This window comes from Ursus americanus, chromosome 12 (genome assembly GCF_024610735.1).
Source record: "Ursus americanus isolate L20-20 chromosome 12, mUrsAme1.1.p, whole genome shotgun sequence".
Lineage (NCBI taxonomy): Eukaryota > Metazoa > Chordata > Mammalia > Carnivora > Ursidae > Ursus > Ursus americanus.
In genome coordinates this window covers 50,396,346-50,421,232 of record NC_142138.1, presented here as the reverse complement: position 1 = coordinate 50,421,232, position 24,887 = coordinate 50,396,346, and the positions used below count along the sequence as shown (strand labels likewise).

Below are 24,887 nucleotides of genomic sequence, written 5' to 3'. Positions count from 1 at the left end.
GAGGTTTTATGTACACTTTTTCTTTCACTCTAACTACAGTACGGGCTAGATAAAATACCACTCTATAGGCGAGGCAACCGAGTTCTTGCTTGACTTAAAAGCCACGGCTTCTTCCATTATACCACGCTGTTTCTCAATAAAAACAAGAGAGAATGGCAATATGGAGAATAAGAAAGTTGGGAAATCTCTTTAGGGAGAAAAACTATGCTGAATGCACGTTCTGATATCTTGTAAGAAAGACCTTTAGAGGGATTACAATGCTCCCTTTTCTTCAGTTACTTTTCTGCCCAAAACTAGAAATTTAACAAAAATTAACTCACATGTAAAAATAAAATATGAAATGTTTAGTCAAAGAAAATCATTAACGTGGGGGGAAAAATCACATATTTATGATATTCACTTATTTTGTCTCTATATGATATATATTCCGTATTTCCTCAACTGAAGGTGATTTTGATCTCAGGGGTCATAGGACAATGTCTGAATACGTTTTTGATGGTCCAGACTTGGATGGGGAGCTACGCCCAAGAGGCAGAGACCAGGGACGCTGCAAAACACCCTGTAAGACACAGGTCAGCCCCTCACGACAAATAATCGTCTGGCCCAAACTGTCAGTAGTGCTGAGGCTGGGAAAAGTGGGTTTTATAATAAAGACCCACGGATCTAAAGAAGTGATCTGTAAGCTTTCTGTAAAGAACCAGACAGCAGATATCTTTTTATAGCTTTGTAGGCTATACAGTCTCTGTCACAAGTTTTCAACTCAACAAAAACAGCCACAGACTATATGTAAACGAACGGCCGTGGCTGTGTCCCAAATAAAACATTATTTATGAAAAACACGCTACCAACAGGATGTATAGGACTTGCCCTGGCCATAGTCTGCCAGCTCTCGCACTGAAGGAAAAGATTTGAACTCCTTAAAGTGGTATCTCAAAACCTTTTGCAACAAATCAAATCCAGTTTTCTTCTAGTAATTACTAAGGGCCAAATCTTCGTAGGCACAAAAAAATGTGTTACAAAGAATGAAGACCGTAACAAATGTCTACAAAAAGCTTTATGATATGCTAATGATTCACTTAGCCAAGCTACCTTACATTCCAACAATCCGCTCTCTTCACCGTTTTAAATATTCCCATGCTTTCCAATATTCACACTTTTATACAGGACATCCTCTCCATTTGGAATGTTTGCTCCCCTTATCTTCTCTCTCTAGCCAACCCCCAAACCTTCCAAATTGCTCCTCTGTCACCAAACCTTCCTGTCCAAAGCAATCAATTCCTCTTTTAGGGCCGACAGGAAGTGATTATAGCACTCAACAGTCACACAGGGTTTGTGGGATTTCTTTTATCACATACTGCGCTACTTGGCTCTAGTATTTTTCAGTTCTTTGTGTATTTAATATATATTTCCTTTCATTTATACTTCAGATTCTTATGAACAGGCACTCTATACACTATACCTTGCATTTAATATATCTTTGTCTTGATTAGTGCCTCATAGAATGCCTTCATTTAGTAACTATTCACCAAATGTTCATAATTACCTGATAATACTGCTTCCGAAGCAACTTAATATAACAAAACAATTATGCAATTTAGCTAATGTTACCTTTACAACCCCCAAAAGGAGTACAGTTAAATTAAGATAAGCAAACATTCCTGCTTGATTTTTTAACAAAATGTTAACACAGAGACAAATATAACAATACAAATGTAAAGATTTTTGATCTGTGAGGATCCTTTCAGCACTGGATTTTTAGAGCTGAATAGGGAAAGATGTAACATTTTCTAAGAAATTTTATAGGTCTTAAAATTTATGGAACTCTAAAAACTTTTAGAGGAAACAGTCCTTAAAATAGTAAATGCCTCAGGACTATCTCTGTAGCCATTTACATGTAAGAGATGCTGGAGAATTTGAGGGTCTGGCTCCATAACACAGACTGCATCTAAGCAGCCGCGACCATCAAACACTGGCCTGGTTTTTCCAGAACCATAGCTCAAAAAAGTTAAGCCACTTCTCAGCATTACAGATCCTCAAACCTATTGTTATTAATTCCCTTTATCTAATGTGTTAGTCAATCAATTATCACTGACTGAATACCCACTATGAACCAAACACATAGCTTCTCAAAGTGTTAGACTTCAGTCCTTAAGAAACATTTGGCAGTCTAAAATCCTTTGTAGTTAATGTAAAGCCCCTTGTTGGTGGAGACTGCACCATCCTCCCCTGGGCAGGCCCTCCACATTCAAATACAGCTTTTGTTCTTTCACTGTGTTCCAGGAGAACACAGGGTTCTGTAAGTTCTATGAGTTTAAAACTCAAAGACAACTGAAATCACATGAAATTTAAAAAAAGAATTCTTTAACTTCACATTGGTTTTGAAAACTAAGGCTAGGGGTGCCTGGGTGGCTCAGTAGGGTGGGCGTGCCTTCAGTTCAGGTCATGATCCTGGGTCCTGGGATGAAGCCCCTGTGTCTGGCTCCCTGCTCAGTGGGGAGTCTGCTTCTCCCTCTGCCCCTCCCCTGCCGTGCTGTCTCTCTCTCTCTCTCCCCCTAAATAAATAAATAAATAAATAAATAAATAAATAAATAAATAAAATCTTTTTAAAAAAAGAAAAGAAAAAAGAAAACTAAGGCTAATAAATCCCTAACATCATAATCCCACATATTATAATTAATACATCTTAACATTGGTTATCTGTTAAATGAATTAATTCAAAGAAAATCTTTGAAATTTATGATGCTGGTATGCCTGGGTGGCTCAGTCAGTTAAGTGTCTGCCTTCAACTGGGGGTCATGATCCCGGGGTCCTGGGATAGAGTCCCACATCACATGGGGCTCCTTGCTCAGCAGGGAGCCTGCTTCTCCCTCTGCCTGCCACTCCTCCTGTTTATGTGCTCTCTCTCTGACAAATAAAAATCTTAAAAAAAAAAAAGAAAGAAATTTAAAATGTAAAACTTTACAATTTTTGAGAGCTATGTATGGAGAGATACTGACTTAAAATACAAATAAACTAAATTATAACTTCATCCTCATTCTTCCTTTTTAAATAAATGTTAAGAGCTATGACTCTCTAGTTTATAATCCCTTTCAAAGCACATAAAACAGAAATAAAATGTTTAAAGTTAACTGACTTTTAGGAAGAGGGGTGAAGTGCTATGCTCCCATGTGCCTTCTTGTACCTTGAAATCCCCCTGCCCCGCGCCCCCAACACCAACACAGGGGTGGGGGAGTACAGGAGTTCAAAACGAAGAAGACTGCCAGAGTCAACAACAAAAATTTGAAAGCAAAATGCCTCGAAGTGAGCAAAACTGTTTTAAACCCACACTGAATTAATATATTGGTTTTTAGTGATACATACTAGATACATGAGAATCACTTCTAAAAAGTACACATCTGAGCCTCACCCTTGAAGATTCTGACTTCAGCAGGACAGCTTATAAGGCCCAGATATTTTGAAAAAAACTCCCCAAGTATCACTAATACTCACTTCTAGTAAGAAAAAAAGATTACTGATGAATAGCACATTTTAACTGCTGAAAATGTTCATCTCTGGTTGGCTAATATGTCCTAACAGGGAAGGTAAAGTTTACCCTGAAGCCAAGATCTCTTACCAACCTGCTGATGCTTGACGGGAGGGGTAGGTGGGATTGCAGGGACTTCTGTGTCCTTACACATTTCTATATTGCCTTATGTTTTACAACAAGCACACACCGCATCTCTAATCATTAAGAAAGCGATACATGTTACATAGAGAGAAGAATTATATATACATGTGCTCCCCACACAATCTTCCTTAGTGATATTTCAAAGATTCTTGCTATTCTTATGCCTGTAGGCCAAAGCACCTGGAAGAACCTGGAATATAACAAATGTCAGCATTTGGATGCAATCTAACCACTACAGCTCAATCTTTGTTTTGCCTAGGTCTGTCCCACCCCATCCCCACAGAGAAGTCCCCACCACATAAGAGAAAAATGGAGAACACAAAAACTGCCAATATTTAAAAACATGTATACATCACAGATAAGAAAAGAACTAGAAAAATAAAATTCTGAGCTTACTATTCATTAATATGTAAATTTTATTCTGAGGATGCTTGCCTTTAAAAATATTAATGAAGTAAAATTGGGAACAGATAAAGAATAAGAACTATGATAATATTACAAACTCTCCCTAGTAACCACAACTCATTTCACCATTTAAAAATTCAGAAATAAGGGCAAATATGGGAATTAAGAATAACTGTTTTAACAACCACGGGGAAGAAAGTCTCGCTATACATCAGATAACTGGCAATGTTATAGATATTATTACAAAAAATACAATCATGCTGGCGAAAAAAAAACATTAAGTCCTCCCAAATTAGCAACTTTCATTTTCCTGATCAGAACTCAATTCAGGGGGCGCCTGGGTGGCACAGCGGTTAAGCTTCTGCCTTAGGCTCAGGGCGTGATCCCGGCGTTGTGGGATCGAGCCCCACATCAGGCTCTTCTGCTATGAGCCTGCTTCTTCCTCTCCCACTCCCCTTGCTTGTGTTCCCTCTCTCGCTGGCTGTCTCTATCTCTGTTGAATAAATAAATAAAATCTTAAAAAAAAAAAAAAAAGAACTCAATTCAGCATTTTAAAAAGTAAAAAAGGAAAAGACAAATCAAAAGCACCACCCATTTTTTAACTAACAAAAAATTAAAAATATACTAAGCACAAAGTTAGCTACAATAAATGAACTAAAAAACAAGCCTTTATGTCTAAATAACTGGATTCTTTCCTGTTCTTAAAGAAGACAGTCTTCTTTTGTCCAATTAGGAAAAAAATAATCAAAGTTAGACAAAAACCTAACATAGCTAAAGAATATAAAACAGAAGCAAATGAAAAGAATTGCTATACACACTTTAAGTCCTGCTAACAAATTATGGAAACATCACAAAAAGCTTGCAAACAATTTACCCAAAATACCCAAAACATTTTAATCTCTCTACTTAGCTACCGTTTGGACTGCCAATAACCTTAACTACCTGAATCACGGGTCCAAACCACTTACTCCCAGCATTCCCCTAGGCCCAGCACTGGAACAAAGCAAGCCTAGTTTCAAATAGCAACTCCAATTTACTATCATAGTAGTTGCAAGTAGTTGCTTAGTTTTTCTAAACCTTAATTTCTCATCTGTAGCACCAGGCTAAAACCCACCCCTAAGGGGACTTCACTGATTAAAAGTGATAATGCACTTCAAGTGCTTAGGACTGTGCCTGGACCCACTGTAATATAAATATAAATGAACTGTTTACTGACACAAAGCTTTAAGTACTTTAAACCACAGGACTGATGACCCATCAGGCAGATTTATATGTTAAACTGGCAGCAGACTATAAAAAAGCACACTGGAACATCAGAGAAGCGAATATAAAAGTGTGAGACCACACAGTTATCACAGCACCTCAGGAGCCCATGACATCAGGTTATTACAATATAATGAAGTTACAAATGTCATAATGAACTTGCATCACCTGATGAAGTTCCAAATCAGAGTATAACATGGATTATGAAAGCAGGAAATGTGTAAATTAATTCTTGAAGGACTCCCATCAGAAATTATTAATTAAAAAAAGATCAGATATTTTAAAAGTCCACATTTCAATTATTTTGAAAATCTATTAATGTACAATTGATGACCTATTACAAGTAAATCCTTTTTCTTTTTTTTAAAGATTTTATTTATTTATTTGACAGAGAGAGAGAGCACAAGCAGGGGGAGCGGGAGAGGGAAAGCAGGCTCCCCACTGAGCAGGGAGCCTGATGCGGGACTCAATGCCAGGACCCCAAAGGCAGATGCTTAACCGACTGAGCCACCCAGGTGTCCCCCCCCCCAGTAAGTCCTTCTTAAAAAGTAAAGGATCTCAATGAAAATATACTCAAATCAGCATTCTTACAATTACATGTCAGGGAACTATTCTAACTTGCAATGCATGGTTTATTTATAGAAGAAACTGTGTTTATTTGAGATTTTCTTTTCTTCTGAATTGTGTTTTAACAGTACTCATGAATATGTCCTATATATTCAAAACAACTATTAAACACCCATATTTTATGTAGATCCAGTAATGATTACGTAGCCATATAATATGGATATAGATGGAATGTAAATTTTCTTAGAACATAAATCTACACACATGATCCAATTTATTTATAAACAAACTTTTTGTAAAAACCTTTTTTATATAATAATAGCAATCTCAAAAAATATAAGGAAGCATATCACTCTAAAATTCTACTAGACTTGGTAAGCTGTACATTTATCCAAATTACACCTTTCAAGGTATTACAGACTTCTGCAGTAACTACTCCTTCCTTTATTCCATTCCCCTGATCTGTAGCAAAAGAAGAAAACTAGCTATCACCTGAATTGTTTGGACTGGCAGAGATATCTTTTCTAAGGTTCCAAACCTGGGGATATTTGCAAAATCAGTTAAGGGCTATGAGAAGAACAATCTTCTTAGATGGTTACCTCTAGAGCCTTACCCTAACCTAAGAGAAACTCGCATTTGGAAAATGCAGCCGCATCAGTGAATCTCAAAATAATAATGCTGAGTGATTCGTGTCATAGATAACATCTTTCCTAAGCCTGTCAGTTTAAGAATCCCATCGACCCTACCCAGAGTGGGAACTGAGCCCCTGCTTACCATGGGCAGTATTCACCAGAAGAACCACACCCAGCCAAACCCTCCCCAAAAAGTAAGGGGGAAGTAAAGGCTGGAAAAGACAACTAGCCCAGTAAAATGTAGTACTGAAGAGTTGACAATACTGGTGTAAGAATTAACCACGGGAAGGGAAAAGGGACACCTTCCCCCCCCCGAAACTGAACAAAAAGAGACTTAAGTCCATAATGAATAAGTTAAAAGATTACTTACCACCAAGGTGGGTGCTGTCAATAATCCCCAAGCAAAAAACTCCAAAAAGATGACGATAACCGCATGGTAGACACTAGGAGAACCTATTCCTTGAGGCTAATAAAAACAGATTTTTAAAAAGTTAACAGTGCATTCCAGAAATACTAACAATAATGGCAATAGTAAGTTATTTATTTACTGAGATCATGTATGTACTGGCACTATGTGAAACATCTGAACACTTGCTGTCCCTGTCCTCAAGGTAAATACATCACATAAGCACAGTGTGCAAAGGGAACACACAGAGTCCAGGGTAGGGATGGGAACAACAGACTTCCGGGAGAAAGATTAAAAGGATGAAAAGGAGTCAGATAGTCAACCGTGGGGAGTGGGAAGGCGAGTAAGACAGGTCAAGGCCACAGCCTATACAACGGCTGTAAGGCTTGAGGGCAGGAGGCACGACAGGACTCCTGTAGCTCAGTACAACCAGAACATGGGCTGCACACCGGGAGTTCGAGAATGAGCCCGAGGTGCGCAGGGACTGACTTCCATGCTCAGGAGTCTACAGTTCATTCTGAAGGCAATGGGGAGCCACTAAAGGATGTTAAGACTCTCATGATCAGATAAAATTTTTAAGAAAGAACATTCTGGCAAAGGCGTAGCAGATGGATGAAAAGGGGGCAAAACTGAGGAAAGTTAACAGGAGGCTACAGCACTAACCCCAAATCATAAATGAAGCATGTAGCAAGAATCATAACAGATATTAACATGGCTAAAAAGCAGAACAGTCCCTGGAGTAATACCTTAGAGATCTGTGATTTGATATACAGAAGAAAAATACAAAATGAAGTTTATACTGCTGCTAGTAATGTCTTAAGAATTACTTCAGTTGTTGAATTTCATATTCTAAGGGCAATATTAAATTGACGGAAAAGCAAATGACCTATAACATTAACTCAGTCTCCACTCAGAGGTTTCTAAAATAAAAACACAAGTTTAATCAATACATATTACAATGTCATGCATAAGTTGTAAAGTATATTCAATAATCTTATGTGGAAACAAGGATTCGGATTTCTCTATATACTAAAAATGATGCCACATCATTTTTAATATTGTCATAATGCACCATAATTATTTTAAAAACACAGGTAACTCTTCCAAACCTTCAGAATTTAGGTATCTGAAAACCCCTTTGGTAAAACTTGCAGTTTAGGAATTTGAGACAACAGAGGTGGGGCACACAAGAGGTGAAGGACCCTGGCTGGGAATAAATCATTCAACATTTACAGAGCACCTACTATGTACCAGAGGTGTGGGATTACAAAAACCATTAAAACACACTCCCTGACCTCAAAGAATTCACAGTCCGGAGAGGAAAAAACCTCATTATACATCATCTGCTTATGTGCAAATGCAATAAAAGAGGTACACAGAAGTAAGGAAGCAAGGAAAGAGTATTAGAAGAGAAGGAGGTAGTGTGGACAATCTCACCAGAGAAAACCATAATGAAACAGGCGCTAGGACAGTTGAAGGCTGATGGAGAATAAAGTAATAATCATGGAGGAAAGAAAGGAAGGCAGAAGAGATAAGACTCTCAACTTTGTTAAGGGGTTTCTCATCATTACTCTAGAGACACAACGAACCACTGAAGGGTTTCAAGCAAGAGAACGGTGCGATCGGACCCGCATTTTTCATTACACCATGATGATTTCCTGAAGTTGGAAACAGAGGAGCAAACTGCATGTAAAAGGCTATTTCAATCAGTTCCAACAAGAGATGATGAGGGCATGAAAGAAGGGGAGTGGCAAGGACACTGCAGGAGAGGGAATGCACGTAAGTACAGAGGATGTGAAAGCGGCAGCACGTGATCAATCTGGGATGGAGAGCGAAGAATAACTTCGAGTTTTTAGCTTAGCTGTCTACTAGTGGAAGCTGGGAGTGTCGCAGCTCTTTCTCCCCCAAGAGGCTCAGATTTACTTCAGGTCCTATCTAAGACACTGCCCCTTGTACTTGAAACATTTCTCTTGTCTTCTGAGGACTGACTAAAACAATTAGTCAGCATGATGATGTCTGAAACCACCCGAGTGGGTGAGATTATAGGGAGACGAGCAAAAGCGAAAAGAGAAGTGGGCTAAGACCAGACTCTAAGAAACACCAACATTTAGCGGGCAGAGGAAAACGAACCATGAAGAAATTAAAGAAGGAACCAATCAGAGAAATATCAGGACACGTAAGAGAACCCAGTGTTACAGATGACAAGGGATCAGCTTTCGGAAGGAAGATGTGATGTCCAGTACCAAACAGAGCAAGTACAGTTAATTTAAGATAAGGTCAAAACACAGCCCTAGGATTTAGTAAGGTCCAAACTGGTTTTGTTTACCACTGCATATACTCAGCACTCAGTGAAATGCCTAGAACGTCTCAGCCTTTAACATGCTAATTTACATTAAGAATTTCCAAGAAGATACAGTATGCACTGTATTCCAAACTTGATGGAATCCTTCTTTCATATAACAGTATCTCATGGCCTTTTGAGTTCCTTGTAAAACTATTTGGGAAATGCTGATAAAAAGATGATATTTACATAACGATGTGTATAAAAATACACACAGCAAAAAAACGGGAAGGAAATGATGTTAAAAGTGGCTGTTTCAGGGAAGGCACTCAATCAGGTGAGGAGAATGTCAGCACAGGCTTCGAACAGGGAGGTAGGCAGTATTATCTGAGACCTGGAAGTTCAGTGGGAAAGATGTTGGGATTGTCAGATGTGTGTATGTGTCTGGGGGATAGGATGTCAGTGGAGGGTAACGATGGCCAAGAGTATCTGAGGTAAAGGGAACAGCATATGCGAAGGCCAGAAGACAGGAAACATGACAGCCTCTTTCAGTAGCTGATGTCTAAGGAGGAGGGCGGTAAAAGAGGCTGTGAGGTGAGGAGAGGGGAAACTGAAAACGTGACTTGAAAAAGGCCTCTTTAAGTCACACGCAAACCTTTAACTTGCAGGCAGCAGGGTAACTAAAACATTTCAAGCCAGAGAGTTAACAACACAGTACAGGATTGTCTTTTTAGAACAATAACATTCACTGCAGTGTGGCAAAGACTTTGAAAGGGAGGGAGGAAGACCAGAAGGCAGGCTATTGAAGAAACAACAGGGGACAGGTAATAGCAACTGGAGTAAGATAGTGGTAGTAGGGATGGAGAGAGTGAATGGATACAAAAAACACTTAAGAGGTTGAGACAAAAGGACCCCATGGCTGACTAGAGTAGCAAAGGACAATAAGGGAAGATCAAAGATGAAAAGATAAGATTTCTGTGGTTTAGTCAGCCAGACTGTGAGGAAAGGGGAAAGAATAAAAGATTAATTCATTATTTCAAGATTTTATGAGAGAGAGCACAAGCAGGGGGAGTGGGAGAGGGAGAAGCAGGCTCCCCAATGAGCAGGGAGCCCAATGTAGGGCTCGATCCCAGGACCCCGGGATGCCCTAGGCCAAAGGCAGACACTTGACTGACTGAGCCACCCAGGTGCCCCAACATTAATTCATTTCAGGCACACTAGTTTGAAAAAAAACATGTACAACTGAATTTGAAGACAACAAACTGAGGAAGATATGGAAGAAATAAAGCTTAATATCTAGGTAAAGCATTCATAAAAACCAATACAAAAGCACTAAGACACCATAAAAATATAACCAATAAAAATAATTTTAAAATCAGCTAATAACAGCGGGGCCTGGGTGGCTCAGCTGGTTAAGCATCTGCCTTCGACTCAGGTCATGATCCTGAAACGACTCAGGTCATGATCCTGGAACGGAGCCCTGTTTCAGGCTCTCTGCTCAGTGGGGAGCCTGCTTCTCCCACTGCCTGCCGCTTCCCCTGCTGGTGCTCACTATTGCTCTCTCTAAAAAAAAGTAAATAAATAAGTAAAAAACAAATCTTAAAAAAAAAAGCTAATAACATTCTATCCTATGGAAATAACTGAATATTCAGAAAAAGCCCTACCATTAAGATGTTCATGGCAGCATCGTTTACAGTAGGAAATATGGCAATCTAAATATTCAACCTTTAAATCACACAGAATATGCAGCCAAAAATTGTTTACGGATCATCTTTAATGATATGTGAAAATACTTACAGCAATGTTAAGTTTAAAAAAATAAAAGCAGGATTAAAATTGTATGTGTGGAGTAATTTCAACTATGAAAAACAAAGCAAAAACTCCCTCAATCTTAATTAGGTAGCAATTTTAAGGGACATAAAATTATTACGTTGTTCTCAATTTTCTAAATCTTTTCTAATAAGTATGCTTATATTTTAAATACAAGGAAAATGTTTTGCTTCTTAAAGAAAAACTGTAAAAACTAGACTGGAAAAAGGTAGGTAGTTAGATATACTGTCCCTTCTGAGCTATTCTCTCATTATTTCCCAGAACTGGGAGGAAAAGGGGTACATGTGTGTGTGCGCGCCCATGTACTTTTTTCCTTAGGATTTATGAGCGAGTGACAGAGTGCTTGCGTGCACACACGCACGCGCACACCACACACACACACACACACACACACACACATACACACACACACACACACAAAGTGGGGGAAGGGGCAGAGAGAGAATCCCCAAGGCGACTCCCCACTGAGCGGGGCGCCCCAAGGGAAACCTGACTTGGGGCTCCATCCCACAATCCATGAGATCACAACCAGAGCCCGAAACCAAGAGTTGGAGGCTCAACTGACTGAACCATCCAGGCGCCCCTATATACATATTTTTAAAGCAAGGGATGGGGAAGAGATAGGGATATTTGCTCATCCTGAAGTACTGGTAATTTTGAGAGGTGTATTATATCTATATTCATCTCTTCTGTTTTGAATAAATTCAAAAGTAATACAAGATCTTGGGGGCACCTGGGTGGCTCAGTCAGTTAAGTGACTGACTCTTAATGTCAGCTCAGGTCTTGAGTTCAAGCCCTGTACTGGGCTCCACGCTGGGAGTGGAGACTCCTTAGGAAAAAGAAAAAAAAAAGAGGTAATACAAGATCTTAATAAAATCGACAAATTTTAAAAACATTTTACTGATTTAAAATTACAAATACTTCTAGGTAGGACTTTTGACACAAAGGCTAGTGATTTTAATGAAATATCTATCCCCAAGCAAAATCCCAGACAAGTAGGTAAAGAATACCAGGGTCATGGCCTGGGCCGAAAGACCAAGGGAAGGTTCACACACAAGAAGGTGCAGATATATGACCAGCGAGTAGTTTACAGCATCAAATAGAGAGAATTCAGATCATAATGAGATTATACCAACAGATGGTATCTGAGGACGCTCAAGAGAATTGAAAGAGGTACAAAGTGGAAAATCTGGAAGAAGATAAATCTGAACGTAAACTATCACATACCCAACCCCAACCGCCAAGATATGCCACCTACAACCATAATAATTTCTACACCAAAAGTCCTCCATTCAGCTGAGTAACCTCTCTCTCACAGAGATGTGGTTTCATGGCAGTCACCTGTAACTTCAACCTCGGAAGTCAGGGACAATCTCCTTTAACCCCCCCTCTACCCTCCAATCTAATTCCCATTTTCCAAATCATATTTTCCATTGGTAACAGAATATGGTTTCATCATCCAGGTTTTTGGCCAAGCCTTTTAAAATCTACTTACTTATTCCTCTAGCCTATAACACAAGGTAACTTGCACAAATTTGTATTTTGCTATGTAAAGTACTTGTTTCATTTTATTTAGCCTAAATTTACCTTTTTTAAGCTCATGCTCTCTGAGACGGGCCCAATGCTCTCTAAGTCTTTGATCTGGAGCCTCTGGTACATGCATAGCACAAAGATGCTTAATGAATGTTTGCAGAACATAAATGAATTACTCGTTAGGTCCCTTCCATCACTATAGGTATTCAGTATAATTACTGTATTTAAACACTGTTAAAAGGGCAGTATTATTTATTAATTAAACTTGCAATGTCTCCTATTAATATCCTTCTCTATGATTCAACATCCCACTGTTGGCTACTGTTTCATCTAGCACACAGATGTAGGGTACACATACATTAGATTAAAATCATAACAATAGAGTATTACTGAAAATTTACGATGGTTTACATTCAAAATCGTATTTACTCTTCCTAACAACCTTTCCAATTGGACATTGTTATCTCCATTTTACAGTCTAATGCAACAAATAATATACGAAATGGAATCTATCCAGGCAACTCCAGAGCCCAAGTCTGGAGTTATGCTGGTTGCAGTGGTTAGGTTACACTGAATACGCTGCCACAGACTGTTACTCTTTTAAGTGTAGGGAACCAGTTTTTTCCATTTTAGTATTCAGTGTGTAGCCAAATGTGTGGTATAGAAAGGGTATTTCGTGACCATGGACTGATTGATAGCCCTAATCATGCAGTCACTAAGCTGCTAGGGAAATTAAATTAGTCACCTTACTTCCCTCAGCAGTAAGAGATGAACTTAGGTCTCTTATCTAAATCCTTGTCTAGCTCCCAAATTTTGAGTCTACGATTGCCTAATCGATATGGGTTTATGAATCCAGCAGCTATCATGCAGAATGTTGACTTTAATAACTTATGCTCTATACTTACTGGTGGGAATCAGGGGCTGGCTTATGTAGATTGTTGCCCAGGAGACAGAAGTAATTCTACCTATAACCGGGCATTATAATCCCATTTATGAAACAGAATTTATCATGTGAGTAAACAAGGAGAATAAACTAAACTGAGGCTCATTCTTCAAAGCAACTGGCCTTGACTATTAAAAATTGTCAATTATCATAAAAAAAACAAAAAAGTTATTCTAGACTGAAGAGGCATGGCAACTAAATGTAATGATTAAATTCTATATCCAAAAAAAAAGCAACTATAAGGGAGGTTATTGGGATAATTAGAGAAATGTGACAATAGGCAATATATTATCTAATAGTATTGTGTTAATGTTAAATTTTCTGAATGTGGTGATAATATTGTGGTTATGTGGGAGAATATCCTTTATCTTAGGTGATACGTTCTCAATAAACGTTTTAAGGGTAGAGTGGCTTGATGTCTACAACCAACTCTCAAACGGTTCAGAAAAAAATATGAGTATATATAGAGAAAGGAAAAACAAATGTGGCAAAATGTTAATTTGTGACTGTGAATCTATGGGATGGGCAAATGAATACTCATTATACTATTTTTGCAACTTTTCTGTAGTTTTGAAGATTCTCAAAATAAAAGTTGGGAAAAATAAAAACCACGGTTAAGAACTAAAATAAGGTATAAAGGGGAATAATTTTGAACTTAGAATTTAATACTGACAAGTTATTAATCAAAAATGAGGGTAAAATATATCTTCAGAAAGAAACACTGAATTTTCTCTGAACAATACATAACTAAGCTAAAACAAGATAATGTAAAAGTCTTACACACAAAAAAAGACAAAGATGTTTAGTTACAGGCATCTAAGAATTGTAGCTTTTCATAGAAGAACATTAAAAAAATAGCGTAACTACAAAGCTGCTCTCATGGGATCCTGACACATTACGGCCTAACTAAAGGAAATGTAAAACTTTGCTGCCAGTATCTGGTATCATGTTTCCTTTCTCACAAAGTCAAGTGGTGCTTTTCTTATTTTCTCTGACTTTAATCAAGCAAGGCAAGATATATTACCTTTGTACAGCAAAAAGAAAATAAAACCAATCCTCAATTTCCTGGAAGTATGAATCACCATAAACATGTTGTAACACTATTATACTAATTAAGCCATTTTGGTTTAATTTGCAGTGAGACTTTAGATTCTACTTATATGGTATGGATCAATTTTAAAGACAGATATTTAATATCTGTATTATCACAGAAGTCAAGAGATATTGGTTAGATTAGTCCTAAATAGAAATTAAACACAACTTCTTAAACACATTCAACAAAAATATGATGAGATCAAGTTCCTCTTAAAAAACAAAACAAAACAAAACTAGAGCTTAAGACTGTATTACCTTGTGGTTAAGTTGTTTGTTTGTTTGTTTTTTTTTAAGATGTATTTTTAAGTAATCTCTACATCCAACGTGGGACTCAAACTTACAACCCCAAGATCAAGAACTGCACGTTCCACTGAATGAGCCGGCCAGGATCCCCACTCTGTGGTATATTTTGAAAAGATTAAGCAACATGACTATCTATTACATCCCCCTCCATTCTTAGGAGGAAAAGATGTAACCATTAAATCAAGTTAAGCCATCATTACATTAAGTGCTTACCCCCATGAACATCTTTAATGGGTTACATGGTTCAAATGGCTACAAACTGAACCAACAATGTAAAATAAAATCAAAAATAAAAAACCATCATCAATACAAACATCAAACTGTCATCAACATCTCGGATGGAGTCTAAACTTGGTGCGATCTCTCATTAGTCAATGTATACAGCTAAATGAAATATGACCTACCACCTCTTATTTTAAAAAAAGGCTCCCTAAGAAGGGGAAGTATTTCATGTGGTAGAATTCATAATTGTTTTCACACATTACTGATCAAGTAGACCCATTATTTAGAATAAGCTACTACATCTGGCCCTCAAAGAGGCAAAACCATTTCAGGGATCTTGATACACCCTGGCTGCAACTGTCAAATGTTACTTTGACACTTCTAAGTCAAAATAATGCTAAAAGACAACTTGAGCTTTTAAATAATAGAAAAGCTTAAATCATAAATACCTGTCAGAATGCTACCTGGAAAAAGCTGTTCTTTATTGCTTAAACTTCAAACTTTGGTAGCTATAAATGAGTTACAGTTCAACTATCAGCGAATTTCTGCAGCTGCTGTATGATTACTGGGAAGCAGTTCTTCAAACTGTATTAGGATGAACTGGATATATAAGCTAAAAAAATTGCTTACTAATTTATCCCCAAACATACTAACTAAAGCAAATGCTGGACCATAGCACGGAGGTAAGGAGGTAAGTCATTCACGGCACTGTCTCACCCAAGTTTACCAAAGATAGTATATACGTCCTGATGTTTCTAGGCATGGGCTAGTGACTTCAAAGAACACTGGCTTTTTTGAAGGCACCGTGGCCCTCCTTATGGCTTATATGCTAACAACTAGAGGCTGACTATCTATTCAGCAGCTCTCTGGGGTCTAAGAGTTATCCTATAACTGCCTCAGCCATCTTTGTAGGTGAAGGATGCAAAAGATCAGGGCTTGGGTCCAGACTTTTGAGATGGTTGCTGACTCCTATTTACGTACTTCAACTCAGAGATACAAGGAATAAAGATCTGATGCTCTGCTTCTCCGGGTATATTTCATTTTGCAAATACCAATTTTACTTTTTTCAGGTACTTAACAAAGCAATTCACACATGCTGTGCTTTCTATCAAATCTTTAAGGTCATTTTACCAATTTATTTGTGAAAAAATTGGACATTTTTCACTTTGTCAGCGATGAAGTCCCACAACTGTATTAACAAAACGAAACAATAAAAATCATGTAAAAGATAAGCAAACTTCAAAAAACTCATTTAGAAGTTCTGTTTTTGACAAAACAAATAAATACCTCACCCATGTAACACTTTGGCTCTCAGCCTCTAACAGGAATGTTAACAGGAATGTTCACAGACAATCTGGTAATAAATACATGGTAAGAATTTAACAACAAAACTAGAAGTATTCTAAAATGTTAGAATACACTTTTAATTCAACCGTCTTAAATGGTCTGCACTGAACGAGATACATCAAAATGCCATACTCATTAAAATTTGTAACCAAAAACAGTATTTCCACATATCAATGCTTCAGAAAGCAAATTCACCAATGTTATAATTACTTTCATCGGTAAAATGGTAACACTAAATGAGTAAATATGTACCTACTGAATTTAATCTGTGGAACTCTTCTCTAGTTATGGTTTTTTTTCCAAATAGAACAACTATTCTTAAACTTTTGGGAGGTATGGACTCTTTTGGGAATATCTCTCGAAAAATGGACAAAGAAAATTTTGCAAACAACTTCAGGGCGTACAGATCCAAGTTAAAAACTCCTGATACAGAATCACACACCTTCATGTAATTTCCCTTACCTGTGTACTATCAAATGGGCAACTTATTAGCCTCACCTTGGTTTCACAGCATATTCAATTACAATTTCAAGAAAAGAAAAAAACATTTAGTAACTTAAGATTAACCTAGCTCATTTAGAAGGGTTCACTTCTCCGATTGTCAAAAACGGTAACAAATCTGTTCCAAGTTTTTGACAAGTCATTAACAACTCTATTAGTTTTGGTCATAAATATGAAAATTGGCTACTAAGGCTTACAAAGATGTCATTAGCAGAAAGATGAAGCAAAATCATTTTATTAACATTGCTGAACACTAGAAGAAAACAGAAGGGACTAGGTCAGTATCACTGGCCAAGGACCCAAAATACTGTTCAGAGTCTGAAGTATGACGAGATAGCCTCAGAAACCTGACTGAATGAATCTACCCACCAGCAGAACTTACACACTTACACACACACACACACACACCCCAATACCAAATGGCAATTTTATTGCCTTCCTTAAAAAATGTTTGTAAGGGTAGTCTTACCAATTACAAGTAGAGAGGCAGAAAAGCAAGTGCCATTTTAAAATTTCTACAACTATAATATACTTTTTTTTGTTTACAGCTAGAGTAGGTTAAAATACAAACACTGTAAAAAATTACCTGACACTTCTAGAAATATAAATACCCCGTGTGTGTGTGTGTGTGTGTGTGTGTGTATAAAATCAATTAAGGAATGAACACAATTACAACAAAAAATTTAGGAATGTGCTAGCACACACTTCTTTTAAAGAAATTTAAATGTGTTTTTATCACTTTGAATTCCTATTAGGCCCTATAAGATTCAAAGATGCATAAACAAAGTTTCTATTCTAAAGAGGTGTCCAGTGCTTTCGGACTGGAAAGTGCAACATAAGTGTATAAAGATGATAAATTATACCACACGCCCACAGTTCTCAAGAAAAGCTTTCATTTATTCTATGTGCCCTCTTAAAAACTTACTGATGGTGTAAAAATTGTATTTTGCTTCCAAAAACAAGCTATGATTTCACTACAACTTTAACAAATTAGATAAAAAGTAAAAATCTCTTCCAAATCTCACAGGATTTGGAATGAAAGCATCTGATGTAAAGTGAATCAAATGAAACTCCAAAGAGGTAACAAAACTGAACTTTACCTCAAGAAAAAGGAAGGTGTGTTTCTTGATCAGAACTCCATTCTTAATCTTTTGCAAAGAATACTGATGTTAAAAATCACTTGCTTTTATAAAATACAATCCTTCCTTGCTTCTATTGCATAGATTTTATATAGAATTGAAAATATCAAGCTCCTATGGTTAACAAAGACAACTGGTATTCTTTCATGCTATTTCTCTCCCCACGTAGTTCTAACTAACTTCATCAAAAGGGCCTGACTATTCATAATTGATTTAATCAAACGAATGTTCTAATTAATCAAGTACAACAAAAAGATCTAAGAACTTGGAAGTTTTTTTCTTCACCACATGTCAAAGCTCTGATATCTAATTAATTTTACAATTAGCTAAAAGTATATTCTGAAATTGCTGCATATGTCCCAAGCTTTCTAAATTTTAGCAACAACACTAAGTTGTCATTTATTTCAAATGGATTCGGCAAATCCTCAGTGGTGGTCTAATTACTGTACACATTTAGCACCATGCTAGCAGTTGATCCGGGCTCCAACTATATATATATATATATATATATATATATATATATATATATATTTAGAATAAATATAAACATGGAATAAGAGGTATCATTTCTACACACTTCTCAGGAAAGTGAAACATGTTTTACCTTTGCATTCTATTTCAGAACGTGATATCAAAGAATGCAACAAAGACTGGAGAGTGTAGCAACGGAGAAATTTCGGCATAAAAAAGTATAGGCGAGTTAAATTTTCAATTAAAAATCCTACGTCCCCTGCTGGTTAACTACAGCACACTGCATAAAGTTGTGATGACAACTGTTTCTAAAAAGCACAATTTTTTCTTACCCTCTCTCTTCCTTTCAAAGTGTCTTCTAATCCTCAGGCCATGATAACTCTATTTAGCATCTTTTGTTTTAAATAAGCAAGGTGAGTTTAACCACCCAAAGAACAGGGTGGTTACTGTTCTTTGGAAACCAGCAGATTTAAGTCTAGGCCCCTGGCGTCCTCCGTCACGCTTCTGACTCCGAGAAGTGAAGAGGAAAGCCCACCGTCTGACAGTGTTTACCGCACTGGAAGGAGCTAAGAGCACTGACCCAGAACGAGGTGGAAGAAAGCGAAGGCACTAAGGGGCCCCAGCGGGGTCGACGCGCCAGATGCCACCCGGTAAGCAGCATATGGGAAGCCAGGGATTGCTCTCAGCACCTTCGAAAGGGCCGCGACGGCGGCGCGGGGCCCGGCGGCGCAGGAGAGGCTGCGGAGGCGAGGGGCGCGGCGGGACCAGCACCGCCCGGGCTACGCGAGGGGCCGGCCGGCGGAGAGCCGGGCGTCATTTCCAGCCCGCCGCGGAGGCGCACGTGGGGAACGAGGCCGCAGGCCCTCCAGGGGCCACCGGAGGATAGGGCGGCAGGTGCGGGAGAGGCAAGCGGCTTCCCCCAGAGGATGGGCCCCGAAGGCCGCAGGCCGGGACGAGAGAGGAAAGCCCCGGAGCAGAAACAAGAGAGCCCAGGAGGCTGAGACATCGGCAGCACCGACGGGGTGGGGGAGGGCGGGGGCACTCAGGGCGGCTGGCGGCGGCGGCGTTGGGGGCAGAGATCGGATGGGGGGGGGCCCGAGGGACGCTCCCCGGCGCGGTACCCCGGCTCACCGTGCCTCCGTCCTTAATGATGATCTTCTTGGCCAGCATGATACTGCGGTTCGCGGCCCGTTTCTTCTTCTTCCCCTGGGTCATTTTACCATCCTCGATTCCTGGCGCTGCTGCAGCCACTCCCGGGGCGGCCGGCCCCAGCGGCGAGTGCCGTCCCGCCACTACTGCCGGGCCGAGCCGCTCGGGGCGCCCGCCGCCATCTTGAGGGCCCGGCCTGCCTCCGGCGGCGCGTCACATCGTGCGATCCGCGGAGGAGCCCGCCCCGCCCCTCCCACGTGACGCCGCCCCGCCCTCTCGGTTGCTTGGCGTTCGCCGCGCGGGGAGGGAAGTCCAGAGGGAAGCCGCTAGGTTTGCGGCTGGTGCGACGCTGTGCTTTCCGCGCTCCTCAGCTCGCTCACTCCTCACAACAGTCCTGGGAGGTAGGGACCCTTATAGTCCTTCCTTCACTGATGAAATGTAAGTTTCTAAAAGTTACCTGCTCGTGGAGATACGGCTGATGAATGGTTGCACTGGAAATATGACTAGGCGTCCTCAACTATTATCCCTATCTCCAACTGTGACGAAGGGAACAGTTGAAATCGTTTTCCAGAAATAGTGGGTAAGGATAAACTGACTTTTCAGAAACAATATTTTGTCTTCGTGCTCACCCCCTACTCCCCCTAACAGCCCCACACTCTACACCCCCCCCCCGCCCCCCGCTCAACTGCAGCATGCGTTTTCAGCAGCTTCCTTAGTCCCAGGACCTTTTATTTCCTGCCAATAAAAACGTACATAACCTATGTTACGCTTTGTAACCCACCACTTGTTTTACTATATTGTTTAAAAATCAACTTAATGGGGGTAAAATTCTAGAAATGACAGTTGACACAAGTGAAATGCGGACTACAGATTGAAGTATCACAATGTTAAGTCTGATTTTGATAACTGTTATAATACCCCTTTTCTTAATACACTTAAGTTTTCAGGAGTGAAGGGATGTGATGCATGCTACCTGCTCTCAAATAGGAGATAACATGTTTGTATATGTGAGGAGGGGGTAAGAGTGACAAAAAGGCAAGTTGTTAAAAGTAGGTTTCAGAGTACAGTGATTTTAAGATGTGTTCACAAATTCAGTGATGTACTTTGGAAGAGATGGGATCTCATTCTCCTCTTCAGTGTAGGACTGGGCTGAGTGACTCTTTTCTAATAGGATGGAGCAGAACTGACAGCTTTGACATCAGCAGGTAGGTCATAAAACGTATGGCATCTTCCTGCTAGGTCTCTTTTTCATTCATTCTGGGCTCAAGTCTGGGGAAGCCAGCTGCCATATTATGATGCTCAAGTCTAGGTCTAGGTGTCCGGAAACTGTGGTCTGCTACCAACAGATACGTAAGTAGTCTTGGAAGCAGATCCTCCAGTGCTGGTTAAACCTTCAGCCGACTGCAACCCTTGCCAACATCCTGACTCCAATTTCAGGAAATCCTGAGCTAGGACCACCTAGATTAGCTGCTCTGGGTTCCCTGACTCTCAAAAACTATAAGAGTAAAAGTACTTATTTTAAGCCACAAAATTTGGGGGTAATTTATAATATAGCTGTAGATAGCTAATACACAGGGTAAAGGGAATGTGTTCTTTGTATTATTGTTGCAACTTTTTTTTTTTTTAAAGTAGGCTCCACCGTGGGCCCAAACTCAGGACCCTGAGATCAAGACCTGAGCTGAGATCAAGAGTTGGGGGCCTAACCACCTGAGCCACCCAGGTGCCCCAACTGTTGCAACTTTTATGTAAGTTTGAGATTATTTCAAAATAAAATGTTAAAAAATAAATTTGAATTTTCCATTCCTTCTATTTCTATATAGAAGAACATTTGACTGGAAATGGAAAACAAAGGCATTTTACCTTGATAGATAGTTCAAGTTACATTTTCCCATCAACAAGGAAACTCATCATTTGTTTATTATTATTATTTTTTAAGTAGGCTCCACATCCAAGGTGGGGCTTGAACTCCAGATCAGTTGTGGCATGCTCTACTGATTGAGCTAACCAGGCACCCCTCATCATCTGTTCAAAAATATTCTCTTGCTGAAACATTTAATTGAGCCCCAACCTGAAGCTCCTTAGAGAAGGTCATGACAAGATCGCATAACTAAGTTCTGAGGAGCTTGTTTTGGATGGATGTAGAGGGCTGGTTAAGAGAATTTGTATGATTACTCTGACTTTTCATAGCCCCACAGAATGATATTTCATCCAGCTATACCAATTTTACTATCCTAAAGAACTGATTATTATTCATTCAAAAAATATTTTTGAGTACCTATAAGTGTTTGTCAATAGTTTACTAGACACCGAGGATACATGCATACATGAAATCGTATATATCTTCATGAAGCTTAATTACACTGGGAACAAAGTTATGAAACAAACACAAAGGGAAGATAATTGCAGATTATGGCAAGTGCTGTTGGAAATAATGTAATAATGAGAAATTTAACACATTGAATGTCCAGAATGTCCCAGGCTTTGTGCTAGAAGAGCTGCAACAGTAAACAAGAGAGATCAGTTCTAACAGATCTGTTGTTTATATATTTGTGGCTTTGTATATGATTTGGGGTTATGGAGATTCACAAACTTTACATTAAGTGGTTAGTGTGTCAGGGTTCTTTGGTTACAGTCAACAGAAACTAGCATTTGCCAGCATAAGCAAAAGGTAATGATTTTGAAGGATATTGGGAATCCCCCCAAATAATGAAAAAGCCAAAAATCAGGCTTGAAAACAGGTAAGAACCAAGGTGGAACATTCATAAGAACACTTCATGAGGCTCCTTGGAAAGTACAGGAATACCTTGCAGAGAAGAGAAGTGGCTGAAGCTAAATATTCCTAAAGAAACTGAGATTGTATCACAGAATCCAAACCTCAAAATGCACCATTTATTAAAGAAACTGCACTTCACTATATTAACAGAAGAGGGCTTTCTTTAACTATAAAACTGAGTCACCCACATCCCTTCACCCCTCCCTTCCATAGAACCACCTTTTCTTGCTGATCCAGGAAAATCCAGAACATCTTATCAGAAACAGAAAAAGCCACCAAAACCCCATACAAGGCTACTATTAGAAAATAAAGACTTTTCAATTAAAAGAAAATACTACCCTCTAGAAAATGTGAAGCAGAGAAAAATTACATACAACACTCCAATATGAATTAAATATCATTAAATATACAACTGCAGATGTGAAAGTATGCAACATATACAAGGTTTAAAACCCAGCAGGAAGATGTGAGAGTTGATGAAGCTCAGGCAATATACTGAAAAAATAAAATCATCTAAAAAAATGAATACTGTATTATAGGATTCCTAAGAAAGACATAATGAAGGTAAGAAACATGGAGAAGCATAAATCAGTTATGAGAACAAAAAAAGAAAGCAAAAGGGTCAGAGAGAAGAGGACATGGAAAAAATGATTTGGGCCTCCAGACAAAAGCCAACAACAAACAAAATTAACATTTCCAAAGGAGAAAACTATAAAGTGGTGCCAGAATGACAATAAAACCAAGCAACACAACAGTGAAGCAACATTCTCCAAAAAATTCAAGAAAGGTTGAGTCAAGGATTTTATATCTAGTCAAGCTGTACTTTAAGTATCTAGATTCTTGGGGCACCTGGGTAGCTCAGTCCATTAAGCATCTGCCTTTGACTCAGGTCGTGATCTCAGGGTCCTAGGATCAGGCTCCCTGCTTCTTTCTCCCTCTCTCACTCTCACTCCCCCCCACACCTTGTGCTCCCTCTCTCAGTCAAAAAAAAAAAAAAAAAAAAAATTAAAAAAAGTGTCTAGATTCTAGAAGAAATTTTCTGTATGCTAGACTTGAGGAACAGTGTGCTTAGAAACTCTACTTGTATACTTTACTGGAAGAGCTCTATCCAGCCATGAGTTGATTGGGAAGGATTCAGCAAAAGTACTAGTGGAGAGTATTAAGTATATTTAAAACATATTTAATATTGAGGGGCGCCTGGGTGGCTCAGTCAGTTAGGCGTCTGCCTTCAGCTCAGGTCGTGATCCCAGGGTCCTGGGGTCGAGCCCCACATCGGGCTCCTTGCTCAGAGGGAAGCCTGCTTCTCCCGCTGCCTGCTACTCTCTCTGCTTGTACTCTCTCCTGCTCTCTCTGAAAAATAAAATCTTTAAATATATATATATATATATAGTAACAAAAGCAGGCACTACAGTGAGAAAATAGTGTGTAAATGTTATATATGCTCTAATCAAACAGAAGTAAGGGAACTAAAAAATATGAAGATTAGAGGAAGGAGTAGAATAAGTTCATTGGTTGTCACAAGGCAATTAGATGGGAATAAACATTTAAAGATGACAAGCTCAATAGCCTAGACAAGCAAAAAATGGGGGCTCTAAGAGCATTGCATAAAATGCTAACAGTATAAAATGTAACCACTAGAACATGCAAAGTTTTCTAAACATAAGAACATTTAAAAGAAGAGAACACACTCCACAGAGCAAAAGAAACAATAAATATAGCAACATACATGATTGTTTTTCAAAAAGAAACACGGGAAATACAAACTAGGAGCTAGTGAAAATACTACCTTTGGGGGTGGTTAAGGATGGGATGGACGGATAGCCATAACAGCTAGACTTAGCTCTGAGTATACTTTTTATGTAGCTTTAACTTTGAACCTTTACATATTCAAAATAGAATAAAAATCTTTACGTAAATTCTAAAAGTGAATACAAAAACAAACCTAGTTATGTCACATTACCATGTAGAGAAAAGAATGATTTCCATTAACTTTTGAACACTACTCTGACTATACACCCTTAGTGGGCTATTAGTCTAAGGACAAAAAGAACTGCAAAGAAATCTTAAATTTTATTCAGTATGTTTACCATTAGTAATACTGGTATTGTACTACTGAAAACTATGCTACATAATAAAACATATAAACAAATATACTGTTGCTCAGAACAAGGATTTTCACTGTAAAAGAGAGGCAAATATAAAATTAAAAAAAACTTGTAATGCTAAATGTTAAGTATTAGTTTGAATTCATGACCTTTTAAGAAATTTACTTCCTAGCTCTGTCCACTGAAATGGTCTAAAAGCAAATAGAGTCCAGATTCCATTCCCCTTGAAGAGAATAGGGCTATTCCAGGTTTGGG

At 38.8% G+C, this 24,887-nt stretch overlaps 1 protein-coding gene across 1 annotated transcript in view; it reads right to left on the bottom strand.

The window, feature by feature from the left end:
• Positions 1 to 19,974, bottom strand: part of SLC71A1 (solute carrier family 71 member 1) — a 39,478-nt gene extending 19,504 nt beyond the window's left edge. The window contains exons 1-2 of the mRNA XM_045801684.2: positions 19,737 to 19,974; positions 6,905 to 7,000 (exon numbers count right to left, since the gene is read on the bottom strand). Coding sequence (XP_045657640.1) covers positions 6,905 to 7,000; positions 19,737 to 19,820 — 180 coding nt within the window. The 5' untranslated portion in view covers positions 19,821 to 19,974. The remainder of the gene's footprint in view (positions 1 to 6,904; positions 7,001 to 19,736) is intronic.
• Positions 19,975 to 24,887: the final 4,913 nt, after the last annotated feature.